The 19,782-nt window shown below is 39.1% G+C and overlaps 1 protein-coding gene across 11 annotated transcripts in view; it reads right to left on the bottom strand.

Moving 5' to 3' along the window:
* Nucleotides 1-19,782, bottom strand: part of ITPR1 (inositol 1,4,5-trisphosphate receptor type 1) — a 386,707-nt gene that overhangs the window by 52,110 nt on the left and 314,815 nt on the right. For all 11 annotated transcript variants that reach the window (XM_031954255.1, XM_031954269.1, XM_031954258.1 and 8 more), the window contains 3 exons: nucleotides 19,549-19,741; nucleotides 10,991-11,113; nucleotides 6,653-6,828 (listed from right to left, as the gene is read on the bottom strand). In XM_031954255.1, the coding sequence (XP_031810115.1) occupies nucleotides 6,653-6,828; nucleotides 10,991-11,113; nucleotides 19,549-19,741 (492 nt within the window). The remainder of the gene's footprint in view (nucleotides 1-6,652; nucleotides 6,829-10,990; nucleotides 11,114-19,548; nucleotides 19,742-19,782) is intronic.

The following is a 19,782-nucleotide window of genomic DNA, read 5'->3' as shown; positions in this document are numbered from 1 at the left end:
CTATATGCTCTAATAACAAACAGAGGATATTCTAAAGGGAAGTTTTGCTAATCTAGTCAACTAATTACTGTGCTTTTCAGGTATATTATAAATTGTATATGAAATAGGAAAATGTTTCGTACTCATCAGATGCTGCTGTTTATGTCCCCAAACACTCACACATATATACATACACAGCACAATGATTTTCATAATGAATCATTTCTAAAATCCTCATTTGAGTATGCCAAAAAAAAAATTATCTTAAATCAGTGACCTTACATTAATCACCACTAAAAAATAAATGTTAAGTTTGTACTACATCTTAAGCATTTGGGGGGGGGGGGAGGAGGGGATTTCAGTGAGAATCTCAAGTTGTCTCTGAGGAGTTCACAGTCCTTTTTGTTGTTGTTATTGTTTTTAAAATTAAATTTTATTTTCATGAAGAAATACCTTTTCTACCTTCTCCTAATTTCTTTAGAAAGAAAAACTATTTCCCTTTTTGATCTTATTTTTCTTGTAAAACATGACAAATATGGAAACATGTCTAAAAGGATTGCATACTGTCTTGGGAGTAGGATAAAGAATGAAGGAAGAAAAATTTAATAGACAAAATCTTATAAAACTATAATGGAAATTAATTGTGTATTTGGAAAAATGAAATACTATTGAGGAAAAAAGAAAGAAAGAAAATACCCTATTGTAAATACATAGTCAAGCAAAACAAATATCCACAAATGATTCCTGTTTAAAAAAACACCTCGATATGTATTCTGGGTCTCTCTATTATAAGCTATGTGGCATGTTTCATCATGAGACCTTTGTAATTACAGTTGGTCATTGTATCATTCAGAGTTTCTAAATTTTCAAAGTTGTTTATCTTTATAATATGTTGTTATATAAATTGTTCTTCTAGTTCTGCCTACTTCATTCGGCATCGATTCATATAAGTCTTCCAGGGTTTCTTTGGAATTATCCCTTTCATAATTTTTTTTGTAGCATAATAGTATTTTATATCATTCATATACCATGACTTGTTCATTTGTTCCTCAGTTGATAGACCCTCCATCCTCATCCCCTGACTCTAACATTTTGTCATTATAAAAAAAGCTACCATCAACAGTTTTGTTCATAAGGAGTCTTTGATATGTAGACCTAGTAGAGGCATTGCTAAATCAAAGGGCACATACAGTTCAATAGCTTTTGAGGAATAGTTCCAAATCATTTTCCAGAATGGGAGGACCAGTTCATAAATCTACCAACATTTCACTAATGCACTTGTTTTCCCACAGTACCTCTCATCAATCCTCTCCCCCAGACATTTTTTTTAGCTTTGCCAATTTGATGAGTATGAGTTGTTTTAATTTTCATTTTCCTAATTTACTAGTGATTTAGAGCATTTCAAGAACTGTTGAGAACTTGCATTTCTTCTTCTAAACCTATTTCTATCTTTTGACATGAATTTATCAAAAGGGGAATAGCTTTTTTTCTTATAAAGCTGAATCAGTTCTCTATTAATCTAAGAATGAGACCTTCATCAAAGAAACTGGCTATAATTTCTGATTTGCCTGTTTCTTTTCTAATTTTACTTGCACTGGTTTTGTTTGTACAAATACTTTTTAATTTAAAAATTATCCATTTTACCATCTGTGATCTTTTCTAACTCAGTTGGTCTTCTGTTTCCATAGATCTGACAAGTTATTTCTCCCTTGTTTCTCTACTTTGTTTATGATTTCTTCATTTATGTCCAAGTCACATTACCTAATTGAAGCTTATAGAGGTCTATATCTAGTTTCTGCCAGATTGATTTCCAGTTTTTTTTTTTTTTTTTTTGGTCAAAAAGTAAGTTTTTGTTCTAATATCTGAGATCTTTGGGTTTAGCAAACACCAGGCTGCTGTGCTTGTCCTTTGCTTCTGTATATTATATATCTAATCTCCTTCACTGAACAACCTCTCTATTTTTTACTCCGTACCACAGTGTTTCGATGTTCACTGTTATATAGTATAGTTTAATATCTGGATTCTTGATCTTTTGTTCATTTAGATGAATTTTGTTCATTATTTCTTCTAGCTCTATGAAATATTGCTTTTGTAGTTTGATAGGAATAGTACTAAATAATTAATTTAGGTAGTATTGTGTATCTACCCATGAGCAATTAATATTTCTCCATTCAGATCTGGCATTACTTATGTAAAAAGTTTTTCTTAATTGTGTTCATAAAGTTCCCGTGTATATCTTGGTAGGTAGACTCCCAAGTATTTTATACTTTTTCTTTTTATCTTAAGTGAAATTTTAAAAAAATCTTTTTGATGAATTTGTTGGAAATAGGTAAAAGTGATGATGATTTTTTTGTGGCCTTGACTTTATACTGCAACTCTGTTCAAATTAACAGTTTCAGTTAGCTTTTTAGCTGACTAAAAGGTAAGGAGTATACAATCTAAGCATGGGTTGAGAAAAGTTAGAAGTTTCCATGGGGTCACGTGTATATCAATTTGTCCATCCATCCCTTCAAGAGAAAATTCCATTCTTGCTTAGAAATTCAGTTCTAGCAAAAGTACATTGATGAGAAACTGGTATCCCCTGAATCCTAGGGAGCAATTTTTAAATGACTTATTGAATCCTCTTCTGCTATAACTGTTATCTTAGCTCTGGATGTTGCCTGCCAGTTCACCTGGTTGGAAAGAATAACTGAGCTTTTTGGGAATCAGATAAGCAACATCTAGCTCTTCAGAACCCTCTAGGCTTGCTCAGAATATGAACGAATTTAATATCTTAATGGGGACTTTCCAATACACTACCTAATGGCATAGCAAAATTTTCATATAGCGGAAAAAAGTTCATTCTAGTTAGTCTGTGATGATAACAATGGAACAACATAAGTTCAGTACAACCCAAGAACATAATTTGTTGCTATTCAGTCATTTTTAAAATCTTTGTCTGATTCTTTGTGACTCCGTTTAGGGACTTTTTTAAGGGGGGAAGGGGAAATGACAATGGTTAAGTCCTTAGTCACACAGATAGAAAATCACACAATTAGAAAGTGTCCAAGAGCAGATTTGAATTCAAGAAGATGATATCTTGAGTCCAGACCTTGTACTCTATGCCCTTGAACATAATTAAGTCAAATGAACTATGCCAGGGATACAATCCAATTTCTATTCTCAAGAAACTTAAATTCTTTTGTGTCATACATCCCTTCTCTAGCTGAAATGACAGTATTTTTAGAGATTTATAAATCTTTCCATATTTTATGAACAACAGCTCCATTCTTTGGATCTTCTGTCACTATCAGATTTCAATGTCAGATTTCTTGAATGGATAGTCTCTATCCACAGTTGTATTCTATTAGTTGTTCTTAATCTTCTAACTCTGGCTTCTGCCTTTTCCACTCAATTCAAGTTGCTTTTTCAAAAATTACCAAAGGCCTTTAATCAACCTTCCTTTTTCTTAACCTAATCCCACTTTTGGCAATACTTAGTGCTTCCTTGAAATTACTTAGTCCTTCCTGGGGCTTCTATGATATTAAACTAACTTCCCTCCTAATTCTGACTCCCCCTTCTTTGTTTCCTAGGAAGTGTTCCTTCCTTCTCCCATTCCCTAAATAAGGGCATTCCGTAAGATTTAGTCTTCAGCTTTTCGTTTTACATTCCTGGCCCTCCTCCATTAACTCCTGGCCCTCTTCCATTAACTCCTTTTGTAGGGATGGATGAAATTCCAATCTCTAATGTCACCTCCCTCAAACACTCCAGTGTGAGGAACTTTCTAATAGCTTGGGGACCGTCTTGTTTGGGTGTTCTGTATCATTTCAAACTCAGTATGGATGAAGCTCGGTTTCTGCCTTTCCCAAAGCATCCTTCTCTGGTCCGTCTGTCCTCCCTCCCTCCCCTCTTCTCTCTGTTCTCTCTCTCCTTCCTTCCTTCCTTCCTTCCTTCCTTCCTTCCTTCCTTCCTTCCTTCCTTCCTTCCTTCCTTCCTTCCTTCCTTCCTCCCTTCCTCCCTTCCTCCCTTCCTCCCTCCCTTCCTCCCTTCTTCCCTCTCTCCCTTCCATGTTTCCTTTCTTTCTCATTTTCCTAATCATTCAGGGTTTGAAATCTGAATCATCGTTTAAAAATCCAGTGAGAAGAGTAATATATTACTTTCTTGATAACAGTTGGCTGTATCCTATGAATGCAGGATTACAGATTCAGAAGCAGCAGAGAGGCTTTATTTTTTACAGATGATGAAACAAGTCCTGAGCAATAATTGGAATTGAGCAAAGTCATACAACTGGCAAGTATCAGAGACAGTATTTGAACCCAAATCTGTCAGTTTCTGAGTCTTGTCCCCTATTCACTGCATCACTCTTCTTGACGATTTATTATTCTAACTTTCTTTTTCTCAATATTCATCAGTCAGATATGTTTTTTCCAATCCATTTTCAGTATTATCCCTTGAGTTTTTACCACCTCATGCCAGGCTTACTCTAACAAATGGCCTTCATTAATGTTAATAATATTTGCAAAGAATTTACCCCGTAATGCCCGACACACAGTAGATACTTAATAAATGCCTGTTTCTACTATCCCTCTCTTCCTCCTTCCAGTCTCTCTGATACTTCCAAGAATACCACCATCAAATTAATCTTCATCAAATTACTCTCTATATATCATCCCTTCTGCTGAAAAAACCATCAAAGGCTCCCTACTGCCTATAGAAAAAAAACAACAAAACTCCTGCATTTTGGCCAAAAGCCTTAGCTCTCACCACACCTTTCTATAATCCTTTATTTTAGCCAAAGTGACATATTTATCATTCCATGACATGCTTTGCAATTTTTTCCACCTCCCTGATTTTTTCCCCATCTTATTCTAGCTGAGTAGAATTTCAACCCCTTTTTTTCCTCCTAAGTGTTACAAAACTCAATTCACCTTTTCTAGAAAACCTTTCTGACCACACACCTTCTTACCATTTACTCTGTACTGTATGCTCCAGACCACTGGATCTCTAGAGATTATACCTTGGGGAGCTGTCCCAGTTTTGGAATTTCTACCCTTGGACCATACTGTCCTGACTTGGGAGTGAACAAGCACAAATTCCAGCTCCAGTTTCAGCTTCACATCTCTACCCCCAGTATTCCTCTTGAAGTTCACCCAGCCCAATTGCATTTCTTTCTTGCTTGTGTGAGAACTATGATCTAATCAATATTACCATTGCTTCTGAAAAGAGCCTGTCAATCAATTTCCCCTAACTCTTCACTCCCTCCTGAAGACCTTTCTGTTATGTACATCCTCCCCATATTAAAACACAAGCTCCTTTAGGGCAGGAATTATCTCACTTTTGATTCTGTATTTTCACTACTTTGCATAGTGCCTGGCACATAGTAAATACAAAGAAAAACTTTTTACTCATTTACTAAAAACAAAAAAAAACACATCTGTCTACCATGAGCTTGTCTTTACTGCTCTCTCTGTATCTCTCAATTAGTTACCTATTGCCTGATACCTCTAATTGTTGTCCCCAATTATTAGGGAAATCTTGTGCTATTTTATGGCCATATATTTTATAATCTTAACTAGTATATAAGCTTCTTGGGAACAGAGACCAGGTTTTATGGCTATCTGCATTTCCTATAACACCTAACATCATGCCTTGGGAATATATGAATGCTCAATAGGGATGAAATATCTGATTTGCCCTTCAGCTCCTTCTCCAGCACCCACGAGGTTCTGAGAAAAATGCCTCAAGACCAATGGAATGGCCCAAAACTGGAATGAAGAATGGAACAAAGTCAAGAAATATCAGTCCCTCAATTGCTCAGTTCAGTGGACTACTGACTATGTACAGAGCACCATGCCAGGGGCTGGGGGCGTCACAATGGTTTGATAAATTCAGGGTCCCTACTCTCATAGAGCTTACATTCATTCTAGCAGGGATATAACTATGGGTACAAAATCCAAATAAAGGAAAGCTATCAAAAATGTCATGTAAAATCCATTACTAACTAGCAAGGGCTCAGGGAAAACTTCTTGGAAGGAAGGGTGTTTGAGGGCAGCTTTAAAGAATGATTGAAGTTCAAAAGGCAGAGAGAGAAGATTCCCAGGTCTCAGGAACAAAAACAAGGAGATAGAACAGCATGGCATGGGCCAGTAATCCAGTCTGGCCGCAAAGCAGAGGTCAGGAAGGACAAAAGCTAAGACTGAACAGGTAGGCCTTGAATGTCAATTTAAAGATTTCGAACTTTATCCAGTAAGCTACAGGAAGACACTGAAGGGGTTTTTAGCAGAGAGGGAACTAGTAGGAGATGCCATGAAAAGATCTGAACATAAATAAGGAGGGTTAAGTCTGGCAGGTGTATGAAAAAGGGGAGAGGGAGCAGCAGCGGAAAATTCTGTTAAGAGTTTATTAGAACTGTCCAGCCAAGTGATAATGGCAGCCTGTATTAAGGGGGTGGCAAAGAAAATAGAGAGGAGGGGAGGGATGTGAGAAATCATCATGGGCTGACTGTGCTGGGAAAGTCACTCCATCAGCCACAGCATCGATCCCATCAGAAAGGCACCAGACTCTCCACTACAGCAACATCTCATCTACTGTTTTCTGCTTTGGGGATTCAGACAGAAAAAGTCCTAGGGGACAAAAAGGCAGTTCTACTGCAAGGTGAAGTGCTGGAAAACAAATGAAATCATTCCGTACTCACATTGAAAGCACCCAGAAGGAACAACGTGGGCTGCAAGCCAACTGAGAAGATCAGGCGGAGAATGGTGGAAGCAATGAGAGCTCGGATACCGTGGGGCTTAGGAAGAGCGATGACTATGGCCAAGGAGATCAGCATGGCTGTCCACAGCAGTCCTGACAAGTGGGGCTCAAGGGTACCTGGAAAAACAAAGAAGAGGCTAAGCCTTTTTCCAATCAATGTTTCTGACTCGTGCTGGTGACAGACAAATTCTAGAAGCTCCGTTTTCCTTAATTACATCTCCCCACACATGTTTAGCTGAAATATCTTATTTCCACTTCACACTCTGAGCAGGTGGAGCTGGAGGCTAAACTTCGAAATGAATCTTTAATTTAATTAAAAGATTGAAATGGAGAAAAACAAAGTGAAAAGGAGCAGTTCATTCCCTTATTGCCCAGATCAGATCCCAAACAGAAGGAGGTCAACAACAGCAGCGTCTTTAGATCTATACTCCGGTTATGCTACTTTTTCCATCAAAGATCTAGCTTTTGTCATGTCTGGCTACTTCGAATCCTATTCCGAGTGTCCCATGAGATGGTCTGCTTATATAATATGAACTGCTATCGCTAAAAATATTCCTCTCTTAGCCTCCCCCCACAACAACGAGTTTTAAGTGTTGTTGTATTTTGAGATTCCTTCCGACATAAACAAGCAGCATCACAAAGGATGCTTATATAAAAAAGAGATCTACATCTTCCAAACTGTGATTCTTGTGGCAATGTAACCCATGAGATACAGAGGGGAATACTTGACAGCCTCGGCTGCAGCTCCTCCCTGGCACTGAGCATCCCCATCCACCAAACACGTGACCACAAAGGGCCAGGATGCCCCTTTAAACTATTTGTTCTCCTCCCCACATCTCCCACAGGTCTTTCTTTCAAGGCCCAGAAAAAAAAAAAAAACCAACAACAATTTGGTTGGAGCTGAGACATAAGGAAGCATTCCCGACGAGTGGAGAGATGTGTGTTTTGAGAATTGCAACAAGACCCAGGATGAATACCCCCTGATGGCTGAGGTCACAGAAAGTTCCCCATGCACACACCAGAGCCCAAAGAAACAAGTGAAGGTAGAAAGATTGCACCCAGAGAAGATTTCCAGCTACTTAGCATGCACAGGAAGAAAGAATTTAGTGGGTTGTCTTCCGGTCACCTTTTTAATGATGTTTTAACCTGCTGCCTTTCGACTTGGGGAGGGGGAACCCTGCAAAAAATAGGACTACACTTTCTTTAATCATCACAGCAGGCCCATGAGTTCAGCTGAAAATCAAAAGAAATCTGCAGTCGCCTAAGGTTCATGCTTTTGAAAGATCACGCTGTAGGTTACTCATCAGCATTCAAATAAACGGAAAGAAATGCCACTTTAGAAGGAAGCTTTTAAGGCCAACTCAGCAGTGGAGCTGGGGCTTGTTCCACGGCCCAACGGGGGTGGGAAAGCAAAGGACATCGGGGCAGGTAACAAGGTCACTTTGCACGCTCCGGACAGAGCAGGACTTTTGAGAACCTGCGTGTAGTGAGCCCGGAGCCTAAAGGAAAGGCCTGGAGGCCACCGATGAAACTTCATTTTAGGCAGTTCTCATTTAGCCTGAGTCTGGGGGAGAGTTAGCCACCATGTGGCTCCAAAGAAACCCATGTGAGAGAATGCCTTAAGACTCTCAAAAGAGAGGCGACAAATGGCTGGTGCTGTTTTGAAACAATCCGTTTTACATAACCCCTGCCGAATCTCGCTACTGCACACCTTTAGTGCGTTATTACTCCCTGATGTCAGACCATCATGTGTTCCCTCAAAGACAGTCTAATCATTTCTTTTGGTTGAGTCAAAAGAAAGCACTCCAAATGTCAGACTTTTAGAAACAACAGAGCTGTTATTTAAAATCTTTTCCTCCTGCAAATCAAAATATTAAATATACATATATCTATATATATATATATATATATCAATCTCTCTCTCTCTCTCTCTCTATATATATATATATATATATTCCCTCTCTCTTATATATATATCCCCCCCCTCTGAATATATATATATATATGGAGAGAGAGAGAGAGAGAGAAAGAGAGAGAGAGAAACTGTCATGACCCATTGTGACTGTCTAAAGTTTGAAGGTCAAATCATGGTGTTGTTTCTCATCCTGATGATCACGCCGAGCTCTTGGCTCACAGAATGAACTAACCCTCCATCCTATCAACAGGTGAGCCGATTAGTCCTTTTAGAGAAAATGTTGGAGCTGTATGTTCCTGCCAAGATTTGTGACTTGTGCCATATGACTTTAAAAAAATGATTTGCTTTTGCACTGATATTTAAGCAGCCACTTAAAAAAATACAAACCAAATGTAGTTTTCTATACAATTTAAGGTCAAATTCCTAAGCTGTTTTTAATTCCTGAAAAAGCATCAGTTACTTCCCCGTAAGAAATAATGTTTTCTCATCACCTTTAGCTCAATCTAGCAGGCATAGGAGATGTTACGATTAACTGGTCTCACATGTGAAGCTGATGAGCTTAAAGGATGGTTGAGCCAACAAGATAATATGGGTGTTTTCAGCCTTTTCCTACGTGCTTGTTGCGTCATCTGTTTAGGCTTTTATTGCAGACTGCACAACACAAATGGGTTGCCTGACATTATACCTGAGGGTCTCTGTCACAATACTTGGGTGGAAGTTAAACTGAAAAGAATACAGCCTTGGGAGCTACAGTAGATAGGGAAAAAGAGCTGAAACTTTGTGACTTTTGATATCAGCCCCCTGAAATCCACAAATGGAAGCATTTAGAATTTCATTAAATAAATCAAGGTCACCCCAAAGCAAAAGCTAAAATCTGAAAGAGTCACATATATAGTTTGACTCTAGGCAACACAATTCCTTTTCTTCCCTTCCCTTCCCTTTGTCCATGTAGATTATCACATCCTTAGCTGTGCGTGCTCTGCACAAGGTAAAGGAAATTTTGATCACTGAAAAACGAGATGTCTTGAGTTTTGAAGGCTAAAACCTTAAACCCCAAATATTTCTCTATGACTGGCAGCCCCATTTGGTCATTGTTTGAGCCTCACACTGGCTCAAAGTAACTGTAAATAGCAATTATTTCTGTTTGGATCAGAAACTCCAAGGATATTTCCCTCCTGCATTTTTTTTAAAACTAGGTAAAAGGAGTCATTCTCTGCATCATTTCTTAACCAGTCTCAATCAGTGAATGTGTGTGACCTCAGTCAAATTGAGTCCTGATAAAGAGTTTAGCTTTAAAAGGCAAGGTCTCCCATTGCATCTGGGGCCATCTCCTGGCTTTATGATCTTTATCTGGCCACTGGACCCAAGAAAGATGGGTGACCTTGCCTAGTTCTCCTTCACTTGCATGTCATGGCTATCTCCAAGAAAGGACAAAAACTGTACCTGTAAGAGAGACAGTGTGGCAAAATGGATGGAGGTCAGGAAGCCCTGAGTTCAAGAATTGTTTGGCCCACATTCTGGCCCAATATACCTAGACAGGTCATTTAAACCTCTCAGCAATATTCCAAGATGATAAACTGCAGATCAAATGTTAGTTTGCATTAGTAGATGGGAGTTTCTCACTGGGAACTCCTTCCACTGATAGAACCACAAATTGAGAGAAAAAGTTGTAAGGAATTTGAGGTATATTCATTAAAAAAATCTCTGTGACTAGCATCACTCGTGGACTGACTCAATAAAAAAAGATTCTAGATATTTGTAATTTTTCAGCCTCAAGTGAATGACATCATGGAATAATAGTAGGAATGCTGGAGGGAGAATCTCAGACTTCAGTCCTTGTCCTTTGGCTGCCATTGATCGGGGGTAGTGCTTCAGTGAAACTGAATTCCGGCTCCTCTCTGACCCTCAGCAATCTCTGTAAAATGGGGGCATAGACCCAGATGAGCTCGAAGGTCCCTGTTGCTCTCCCCTTTGTTCTAGGCTGGGGCTTTTTAACCCCTACTGCATGAACTTCTTTTTTCAATATTTTGATAACTCTATTTTAGTATAGTTTCCTTTGTAATCCTATGTATTTTATTTTGCCCATTTATAACCATTATTCTGAGAAAGGGTACATAGCAATCTCCCCAGATTGCTGAAGGGATCCAATACATACATAAAAATGGTTAAGAACTTTCCCCCATGCCAACTCACAAATTACAACTTTACTAAGATACATTTTAATAAAAACTGGTGATAAAAATTCATAATTTCATCTGCCCATGTCCTATAAAAAGCAAGATTATCAAAGCATGGTATATGCAAATTTAGCTGGGAAAATTGTATTGAAAACACAAGTTTCCAGTATAAAAGAAAGATTGATACCTCCTCGGACTCCTTTAAATGGGTAGAAAAATGCAACAAGCAGATTCATCAGGACGGCCAAGTTAAAAGATATGCTGCTCCAGAAGGACATATTTCGAGAACACCAGTACAGAACCGGCTGGGCTGTGGAGACAAAGAGAAGGCTGCCATCAGTGTGTGTGTGTATGTTCCCTTGAAAAGCCAGGAGTGAGCTCCTTGGGAGCCCTTCATCTTCTGCTCCCTCATAGAGAGATAAAACCTTTTTGTTTATTTGTTTGTTTTTTGTTTTTTTGTTTTCATCTTTTACCCTGGAAAATAAGCATTTTTTTTTTCAAAGTTGACTCAGGGAAATAAACTAATCATCTATTGCTATCTGAAACCTTATGAGAATGGGGAAGGTGTTATGTATGTGGTTGGAAGGTGAGGTGGGGTGAGATGAGTGCTGGGTGCGTGGGGGTGCGGAAGGGATCAAAGAAAGCAGAGTCTGAGCATCCAAAAAGGGGCTGGATTCTCTCCCAACTGTGAGATCTGAAAACCTTTTTAGTGAAAATCTGGGGCTGCTTGTTGTGTTGGGTTCTAGGAGGAATCTAGGGCCTAGGGTCTTCAAAGCAAGCAAAGAAGTAAATTAGCTTGCCAGCAACCTGGGGTCCCAAGGATGGGCTTGGTTAGACCAGTCTCAGACCCAGAGGCCAAGTTTTTAGTCACTCTCTTGTGTGACTTGTCCCTAACGGTTTTTCAGAGGGGGACCTCAATACTTTATAGTATGTTCATTTGGCCAATTTCTTTGATTATCTATATGTTTCACAAAGAAAACCTCATTTAGATCACTTAGACAATTACTTAAACTTAAGTATTTGGAGTACTTAAACAGATTTAAACAATTACTTAAACAAAACTTAAACAAATGATCAACCTTAACCAAAATAGCAGAAGGAGGTTGTAATTCTGTTGGGTTTTTTCCTCCTTCCCTGAAAAGGAGTTTCTAAAAACCACAGACTGGTAAGCTTTATACCTATCTCTGGACAATTCTGAGAGCAGATTAATCAACAGTTCCTAAGAATTTGGAAGGAAAAAAGTACTCATTAAGAGCTCTGGTAAATTTGTCAGTAACAAAGAAGTCATTCCCAAACTAACTTCCTTTCCTGTTCTGAGAGTTAATCATGTTGATAGGCCAGTAGAATGTTACACGTAGAATATATCTGGATTTCAGCAAAATTCTGTACTGTCTATTGTGCTGTTCAAGACAGTGAAAGGTAGACTGGACAGCAGTATTCCTAGATACTAGTTATTACTGAATAAACGTAATAAGAAACAATGCTATGATTCAATAGAAAAAGATCTTTAGTGGAGTGTCCAGGGTCTCTGTACTTGGGCTCCATCCTGTTTAAAGTTGATATCAGTTACCTGAATGAAGCTACAGAAGAGATGTCAGCATATTAGCTATTTATCCTGGATGACAGAATCAAGATTCAAAATGAGCAAAAGACTGGAATGATGGGTCCAAATCAACAAAATGAAATTTAATTGGGATAACCCAAAATGTTTATCAGAAAAATAAGTTCACAAGTTTGAAGTAAGGGCAGTTTACCCAGCATAAGAGGCACAGTTTAGCAGAGCATAACAAACAATATGAAATAACTCTGTGAATTAACAATAGGAAAAAAAAAAGGCAAATGTGATTCTTAACTATATTAACAGAAATAAACTGCCTATAATAAATAACCAGCATTTATAAGAGCTTTAAAGTTTGGTGAAGTACTTTACACAAATTATCGTAGTTGATCCTCATAAAAACCTGGGAAGGGAGGTGCTATTATTATCCCACTTTTACAGAAGAGGAAACTGAGACTGAGAGAGATGACATGACCTGCCAAAGGAAACAACAGTTACTAAGTACACAATTCTGACAAGCCCAGCTCTCCATCCACAATCTCACTTAGCTACCATGACCATTGTTCTGCTTTATCCTAAGCTAGTTAGATCATTTCTGGAATAGCTGTTGAATACAAATGCTTCTCTTTGAGATGTTGGCAAATTTGAATAAGTCCAATGGAGGGAGAATAAAGGGGTGAGATGTTTCAAACCAGTGAAGGCTATCGTGTCTATAGATGAAGAAATAGATTTGTTTTGTGTTGCTTCCAAGAGAAGTCCAGAAATAATGGAGTAAATAATGGAATAAAAATAGAAATTTATATATAAATATAGAAATTTTTATATAAAAATATGTTATAACATAATATAAATTGGAACATATATTCCAAAATAGACATTGCAATAATATAATAATAAAAAGAGATATTGGAATAATATAATTATATAATAATATTGGAATAATAATAATATTGAATAATAATTCAATACAAGAAAAAGTTTCCTAGTAACTGGGTGCCATTCATGAATTGAATGGGCTGCCACAAGAAGGTATGAGTTCGCTATATCACTAGAAATATCCAAGCAGAAGATTTGTCTGGATTTGTCAGTGGAAAGCACAGGGAAATGTAGCATCTTGTTTTATGTGTCAAACAAAGGCAGACCCTGGGTTTGGGGTGCATTTCATCACATGTAGCTCCTCATGAAGAAAGGCTTGATATTTTCCCAAGTTAACCTCTGGTATGATAGCTGCAAAACAGGTTGTATTTAGGGAAAATCTGGCAATTTCAGAAGAGGCCATGAGGTATACAGGATAGAAGGCTGGAGTCTGAAGACTTGGGTCAACATCCAATCCAGCTTAGCTGGGTGCTCTGGGGCAATTCACATAACCTCACAGAGCCCCAGTTTTCTCATTTGAAAAAAATACGTACTATGTACCTCACAAGATTGTGTGTGCTGATCAGTGATCAGCAAACCTTGATATCCTAGAGAAACAAGGGCTGGTCCAGAACTGTAATTGTATCCATGCAAGAACTTCCCATTCAGAAACTACCTACTCATGTAGCAACAGAGCTAAAGCCAAAAAATATCTGAGAGATCTTATTTTAAAGATGAGGAAACTGAGGCACAGAGCAAGTAGGAGCACAATTAGGATCCGAACTTGGTTTTTTGGCCTCTAAGCCTCGAGCTCTTTCCATTTTATTATGCAGCTTTTTTGAATACATTTTTAATCACAATATACTCACCCATTTTCTTTAGGGATACCATGTTTAATAGTGTTAAATAGTGCCTAATTTAGGATGTTATATAAAAAATAGACAATAGGAAGAACTTCAGTCTCTTTGGTGATTCCAGAAGCAAAATTTCCAAAATACATTCTCATTCATTTCCCTCCTCTGTATATGAGTATAGGATATATGGGAGCAGAATTCAATCATATTTTTCTTCAATGGAATGATCATTTAGTTTAGAACAGCAGCCAGAAACAAATCAAATGACCTGCTAATCAGCCCAGAGTAAGAGGGCCATGTCTTCCAAAGCTTCCTCCCAATAATGAAGTTATATCTTAATGAGACACAGTCAGAGATGTTTTAATAATCTGCTGGCTTTTTCATTTGTGCTGAAAAGTGTGCAGGGCTTTCAAAAGGAGGGGCAGACCACATTTTCTACCAAGGCCAGCGGTTCAAACAGCACCAGTACTTGGAGATGGTGACAAGCTATTAGTTACCTCCAAACACAAAGGGCGGGCACACCAGACAGGCATCCTTCTCTGAACTCTGTCAAGCTCAAGTTAAAGATTTACTCTATCAATTCGGTTCAGGATCTTTAAATTTACTGCTCTTGGGTGGGAGGGGAAGGGAGGATTTTAAAAGGAGGAATTATTTGCCCAGGGGGAAAAACCTGGCATTGCTGATGGCATTTTGCCCTAGATCGGAGAAACATGTCTCATCTAGCCACGGCCACAGGAGCAGAGAGAGAGGAACGATGGCATTAAACGAGAGTCCATTTTTTTTTGTTTTTCTTTTTAAAGTACAACATGAAATTTTCTGTCTCTCTCAAATGCTAATCTACCCCTGATTTCTTAGTAGATTTCCAACATCAGACATGATGATGAAAGTACAGGTAATAAATTCTGCTTGGGGAATGTTGGACAGCCTATAAACCTGTTAACAAATTACATTATTTCAGATGATCAACAATGGGTTGTTATTATTTTTTTTTTGGTCTGATATTTCTGTCCTGATTTCTCTCTCCCCTGGGCACTTAGTAAACTTGGAAGAGTTGGTCTGTTTTTCTAGCACCTGCTGCTGTGAGCCTAAAAGACATAATGATTTTAGGGTTGTGGATTAGTTGTTTAAAATGGAAAATATGGCCAAAAGTATGACTTCCATAGGTGATCATATGATTTAAGGTTACTTAGTGTTTGTTTGCATTTAATCATTTTCTAACTGGTATCACAGCTCTGTACAAACACGTCTCATCCTCCATCAGACTATAAGCTCAGTGAGGACACTATATTATTTATCTTTATCTCTCTCATATTGCTGATAACAGCTGGATTTCTATGGTGTTTGCCATGTGCCAGGTATTATGCTGCTTTGCAAACATGATCACATTTGAACTTCACAATAACCCTAGGAGGTAGCTGCTATTATAATCCCCACCTCAGCATTTAAATTGCTGTGTACAGAGCAGTCACTTAAATCCAACCCAACAAATATTTATCAATCAATGTTTGCTAAGTTGAAGACAACTCATAAATAAAATTATCCTATCGATAATTTTTTTTAATTTTACAATAATCCTGGGCTCAAAGCTAATAGACACAGGGAAGATATTAAAAGGGAGAATTTTAAAATTCCCAAGGCAAACCACTATGTGATTTTACTCAACTACGTTTCAAGAACCTATCATATTTCAGATACTGGGGGTACAAAGGCCCCCACGGAGTTTACAACCAAGTAAGGGGATGAGACCGAAGGCAGCTTGCTAAGGTAGGAAGAAGCTGATTTTGGAGCAAACAGATGGTCTACATTTGCATCTCAGCTCTGCTTCTTCATGCCCATGTGCCATGGGTAAGCCCCCCCCTACCCCCTCCATGCCTCATTTTCTCCATCTGTAAAATTAAAAGATTGAACCCATTCCCCTTCTAATATCTCTTCCAGCTCTAATGTTAAGAGCCTATGAAATAATTATGATGCAAGTTACAAGATTCTTAAGGGTAGGAGAGTGGTCAAAATAGCCAGGAAAAACTTCTAACAGGCTGTCCCCTGCATCTGAATCCCAACTTTGTAATCAGCAAGCTGCATCAAGTATCAATTTAGTCTGGTGTTGCCTCCAGGAAAACTGTTACATAAATGAGCTAGGAATAAGTTTGCCACAGGTTTATTATTAGGAAAAGTGGCTTCTGATAGAAATACAATTATAATGAAAAGATTTTTTCCTAATGAATAGATTTCTTCCCTCCCCACACAAACATGCAAATTCATGTTTAATTCAAAGTCATTAATCACAATTTTCCTTTTTCTCACCAGGAGGTAGTCTTGAAGCCAATTAAAATCATGCAGTTGGCAACCAGTAGCTATGCTTAAGCACAAAGGAAACATGATCTTTTTTTTCCTTCCCCAAAAGAGATTGAAAAAGGATAATGTCAGGAAAAAGCCTTTGGCCAGGGTACAATGGCAAACACAGGATCACAAGATTTTGGTGGTGAGGATCGCCATCAGACGACCTCCTTTTACTTTCAGATAACGGAGGCTGAGAGCAGTTAAGCTCAGGGTTACTGAGTAAATGCATGAAGTAGGTTTTGAACTCACCACCACCAAATCTAGCACTCTCTCTACTATGATGGCCACATTCATAACGGCTTTGTGAATGACTGATGAGGAGACCGGTATTTACAGCCATTAACTCATAAGATTGTTGTGACAATCAAATGAGATGATGGATTGCCATGGTAACTCACAAATGACTAATAAGTAAACAGATGATCAAGTCATAATAGGTTATTAGGAGAAATAGATATAGATGAACAACAGTAATGACAGCTAGCATTTCTATAGCAATATGAGATCTGCATATTCTTCATTATTTATTTATTTTTTTGCTGAGACAACTGTGGTTAAGTGACTTGCCCAGGGTCACACAGTCAGGAAGTGTTACGTTGTCTGAGGCCAGATTTGAACTCGGGTCCTCCTGACTTTGGAGCTGATGCTCTATCCACTGCACTAACTAGCTGCTCCTGCATATTCTTTTGAGTATCCATAAAAATGCTGGTAGCTAGGTGCTATTATTTGTTTCACAATTGAAGCAAAAGTCAAATGAACTGCTCAGGGTAACGACTGAGTGTGTGCAGAAGGATCGAACTTAGGTCTCCCTGACTCCAGCCCAAGGCTCTAACCACTGCCTTCTGAAAGGTCATCTCTCTCTTGTAGAGGTTGACAAATGTGCCTTTTCCAAACAGGATTTTGTGACTCCTCCAAAAACAAACACAACATACAGTTAATCACAACCATCATGTAAATTAAACAAAAAAAAAAGAACATACAGTTAATCACAACCATCATGTAAATTAAAAAAACAAAGGAACATACAGTTAATCACAAGCATCATGTAAATAGGAGCTTAAGGTTATAAAATAAAACCTTATCCCATTTGAGCTTCACAACAGCCCTGGGAAGCAGGTACCCAAAGGATCATGGAGGAGGATCTGAGATTTAGGAGCTCTGACTCAGTCTGATCTTTAGTGAGATGTTATATCATGTGGTGGAAAGTGAGCATAACCTAGAATCATTCTAAATGGGCTCTAGTCTGGGCTCTGACACTATGGATAATTCACTGGACTTTCCTGTGTCTCAGTTCCCTCACCTGAAAAAAATTAGGATAATAATCCTCTTACTCCCTACCTACCCAGCTAAGTGCTGGCTCATGGTCACTGGAGGGACACAAGGTGGGCATAAGTAGGTCCCAGGATGATGCTTTGTGGCCTGGGGGAGGTGGGGTGGCCACAGAGAGGAAAGGAGACATGAGGGGGCCTTCAGGGCCTCCGACACATGCATAGGGTGAGAAGTTGGGGAAGGATTGCAATCTGTACCACTGGAAGGAACTTCCATAGCCTTTATATGCTAAAGAAGCTGTGGATCTTTTCAAGCATTGAGTTAAAATACCATAAGAGACTGAGGTAGGAAGGAGAGGAGCCTTTTGCTCTGCCTCATCTCTCTGCTGTTATGGGATGGAGGAAGGAATTGAATGAGGGAAGGAGGTAGAGAAAAGGCACTGACCACATAAGAAGGAGCACTGAACTCAGAGTTACCAGGTCCAAATCCAGGCTCTCCCATTTAAGCCTCTGGGACCGATCCAAAGTTCCTTCCCTCATCTATGAAATAGAGGGCTGGCCTAAATAGGACAGGCTGGGATAAGACCTCCTAAATCGGTGATCCAAGGACAAATCTTCTGGGTCCTATATGGCAGGACCTCAGCTGTCCTTCAGACTCGAGAGATTTAATTCAGGAGGCCGTGTGAATATGAAATTTCTACAAATACAGAGGTTATGTCTTCAAAGAGATTGCACAGGGTGGCCCTCACGTGTACAGATAGGTAAACCATCTACAAAGTGAATACAAAGGACGGGGATGAGGGGTGAAGCTCCCCATGTGGGCACACTGGGAAAGGAGACACTGAAGAGAGACTGGACCAAAAAACGTGGCTCCCTCTGTGACCCATTTCTCGCCTGGAGGCAAGTAGGTTTTACTGTAGGAAAACCAAAAGAACCTGAAGACAAAAAAACCCCAACCAAACCCTCGACCTGAGTTTTCCAATAAAAACTCCGTTGCAGACTAAGAGATACAAACACAGCCTAATCCTTTCAAGTCTGTCACACCAGTTGGTGCCAAGTGCTCAGTCAATGCTCAAGGTCCACATTAAAAAACTAATGAAAACCGCGGGCTGAGCAGCCCTCTGGGAAAGCCCCTATAAAAGTGTTTTAAACATGTAATTTTCATCTGATAGTCAGGCGTTTCAAACGGGACTCACTCATTAGCTCTGACACATCGAATGCAGCACACAATTCCACGGCCTATAAAATGACACAATTACGGGAGTCCAAGGTAGTCTGCAAGGGGGAAGAGACTCGAGTCTCCTTAGCAGGTGTGCTAATAAATGGGAAATGAAAGCACCCAACTTTCTTGCTCAAGAGCCTCGTCTGGCGAATGCAAGAGCCTGGTTTCTTTTTGTACATGATGCTTGCATTTATTTTTAAAAAGCAAGATGTTGCAAGTAGCATTTATTCCCTCTCTGGGGCTGTTCAATCAAATTTCCCCAAATAAAGGATAATGCGATGTTTCCAGGAGATTCTGACCAGGATTCTGGACAGACTGTCAGGGAGAAATTCAATTGAAGTATTAATGGCACTCAGAGGTAGACCACAGCTCTTCTGCCCTAAGGGGTAATCATGCTTTCGTCTCTAACTTCATCCTCTGAAATGCTGAAACTCAAGGCACTGGATGACCTTTGTGTCTGCTGAAGCAGCCCACTACGGGCAAAAGGCCTGGACTTGAGGTTCAGGAGACCTGGATCTAAGTCCTGCCTCTGACATTTCCCAAGTTTGTAGGCTTCCCCAACAGTAAGATGACAGTGATACCTTCCTAATGACCCCTTGCAGGGTTGTTGAGTAATGAGCGTAACAACTTGTGCAAATGTTTCTAACCTACCTCTCAGCTTCTTCTGCCAATTCATTTCATTGAAGAGGTCTTCAGATCTCAAGAAAAAGTCATTTATTTTACTCCCTTGTTCATCCCTCTCGGTGGTGTAATATATCCGTAGTTTGGACTCCTTGGTAAGGAATTCACATATACTGGGCACAGGAAAGACGATTTGTTCCATTGTACGATCTAACCTGACAATCTGGAAGAGATGTGTGAGATCAAATGATTAATTTAGTATCA

Source organism: Sarcophilus harrisii, chromosome 1 (assembly GCF_902635505.1).
Source record: "Sarcophilus harrisii chromosome 1, mSarHar1.11, whole genome shotgun sequence".
Taxonomy (NCBI): Eukaryota; Metazoa; Chordata; class Mammalia; order Dasyuromorphia; family Dasyuridae; genus Sarcophilus; species Sarcophilus harrisii.
This window is presented reverse-complemented; position numbering and strand designations above follow the sequence as displayed.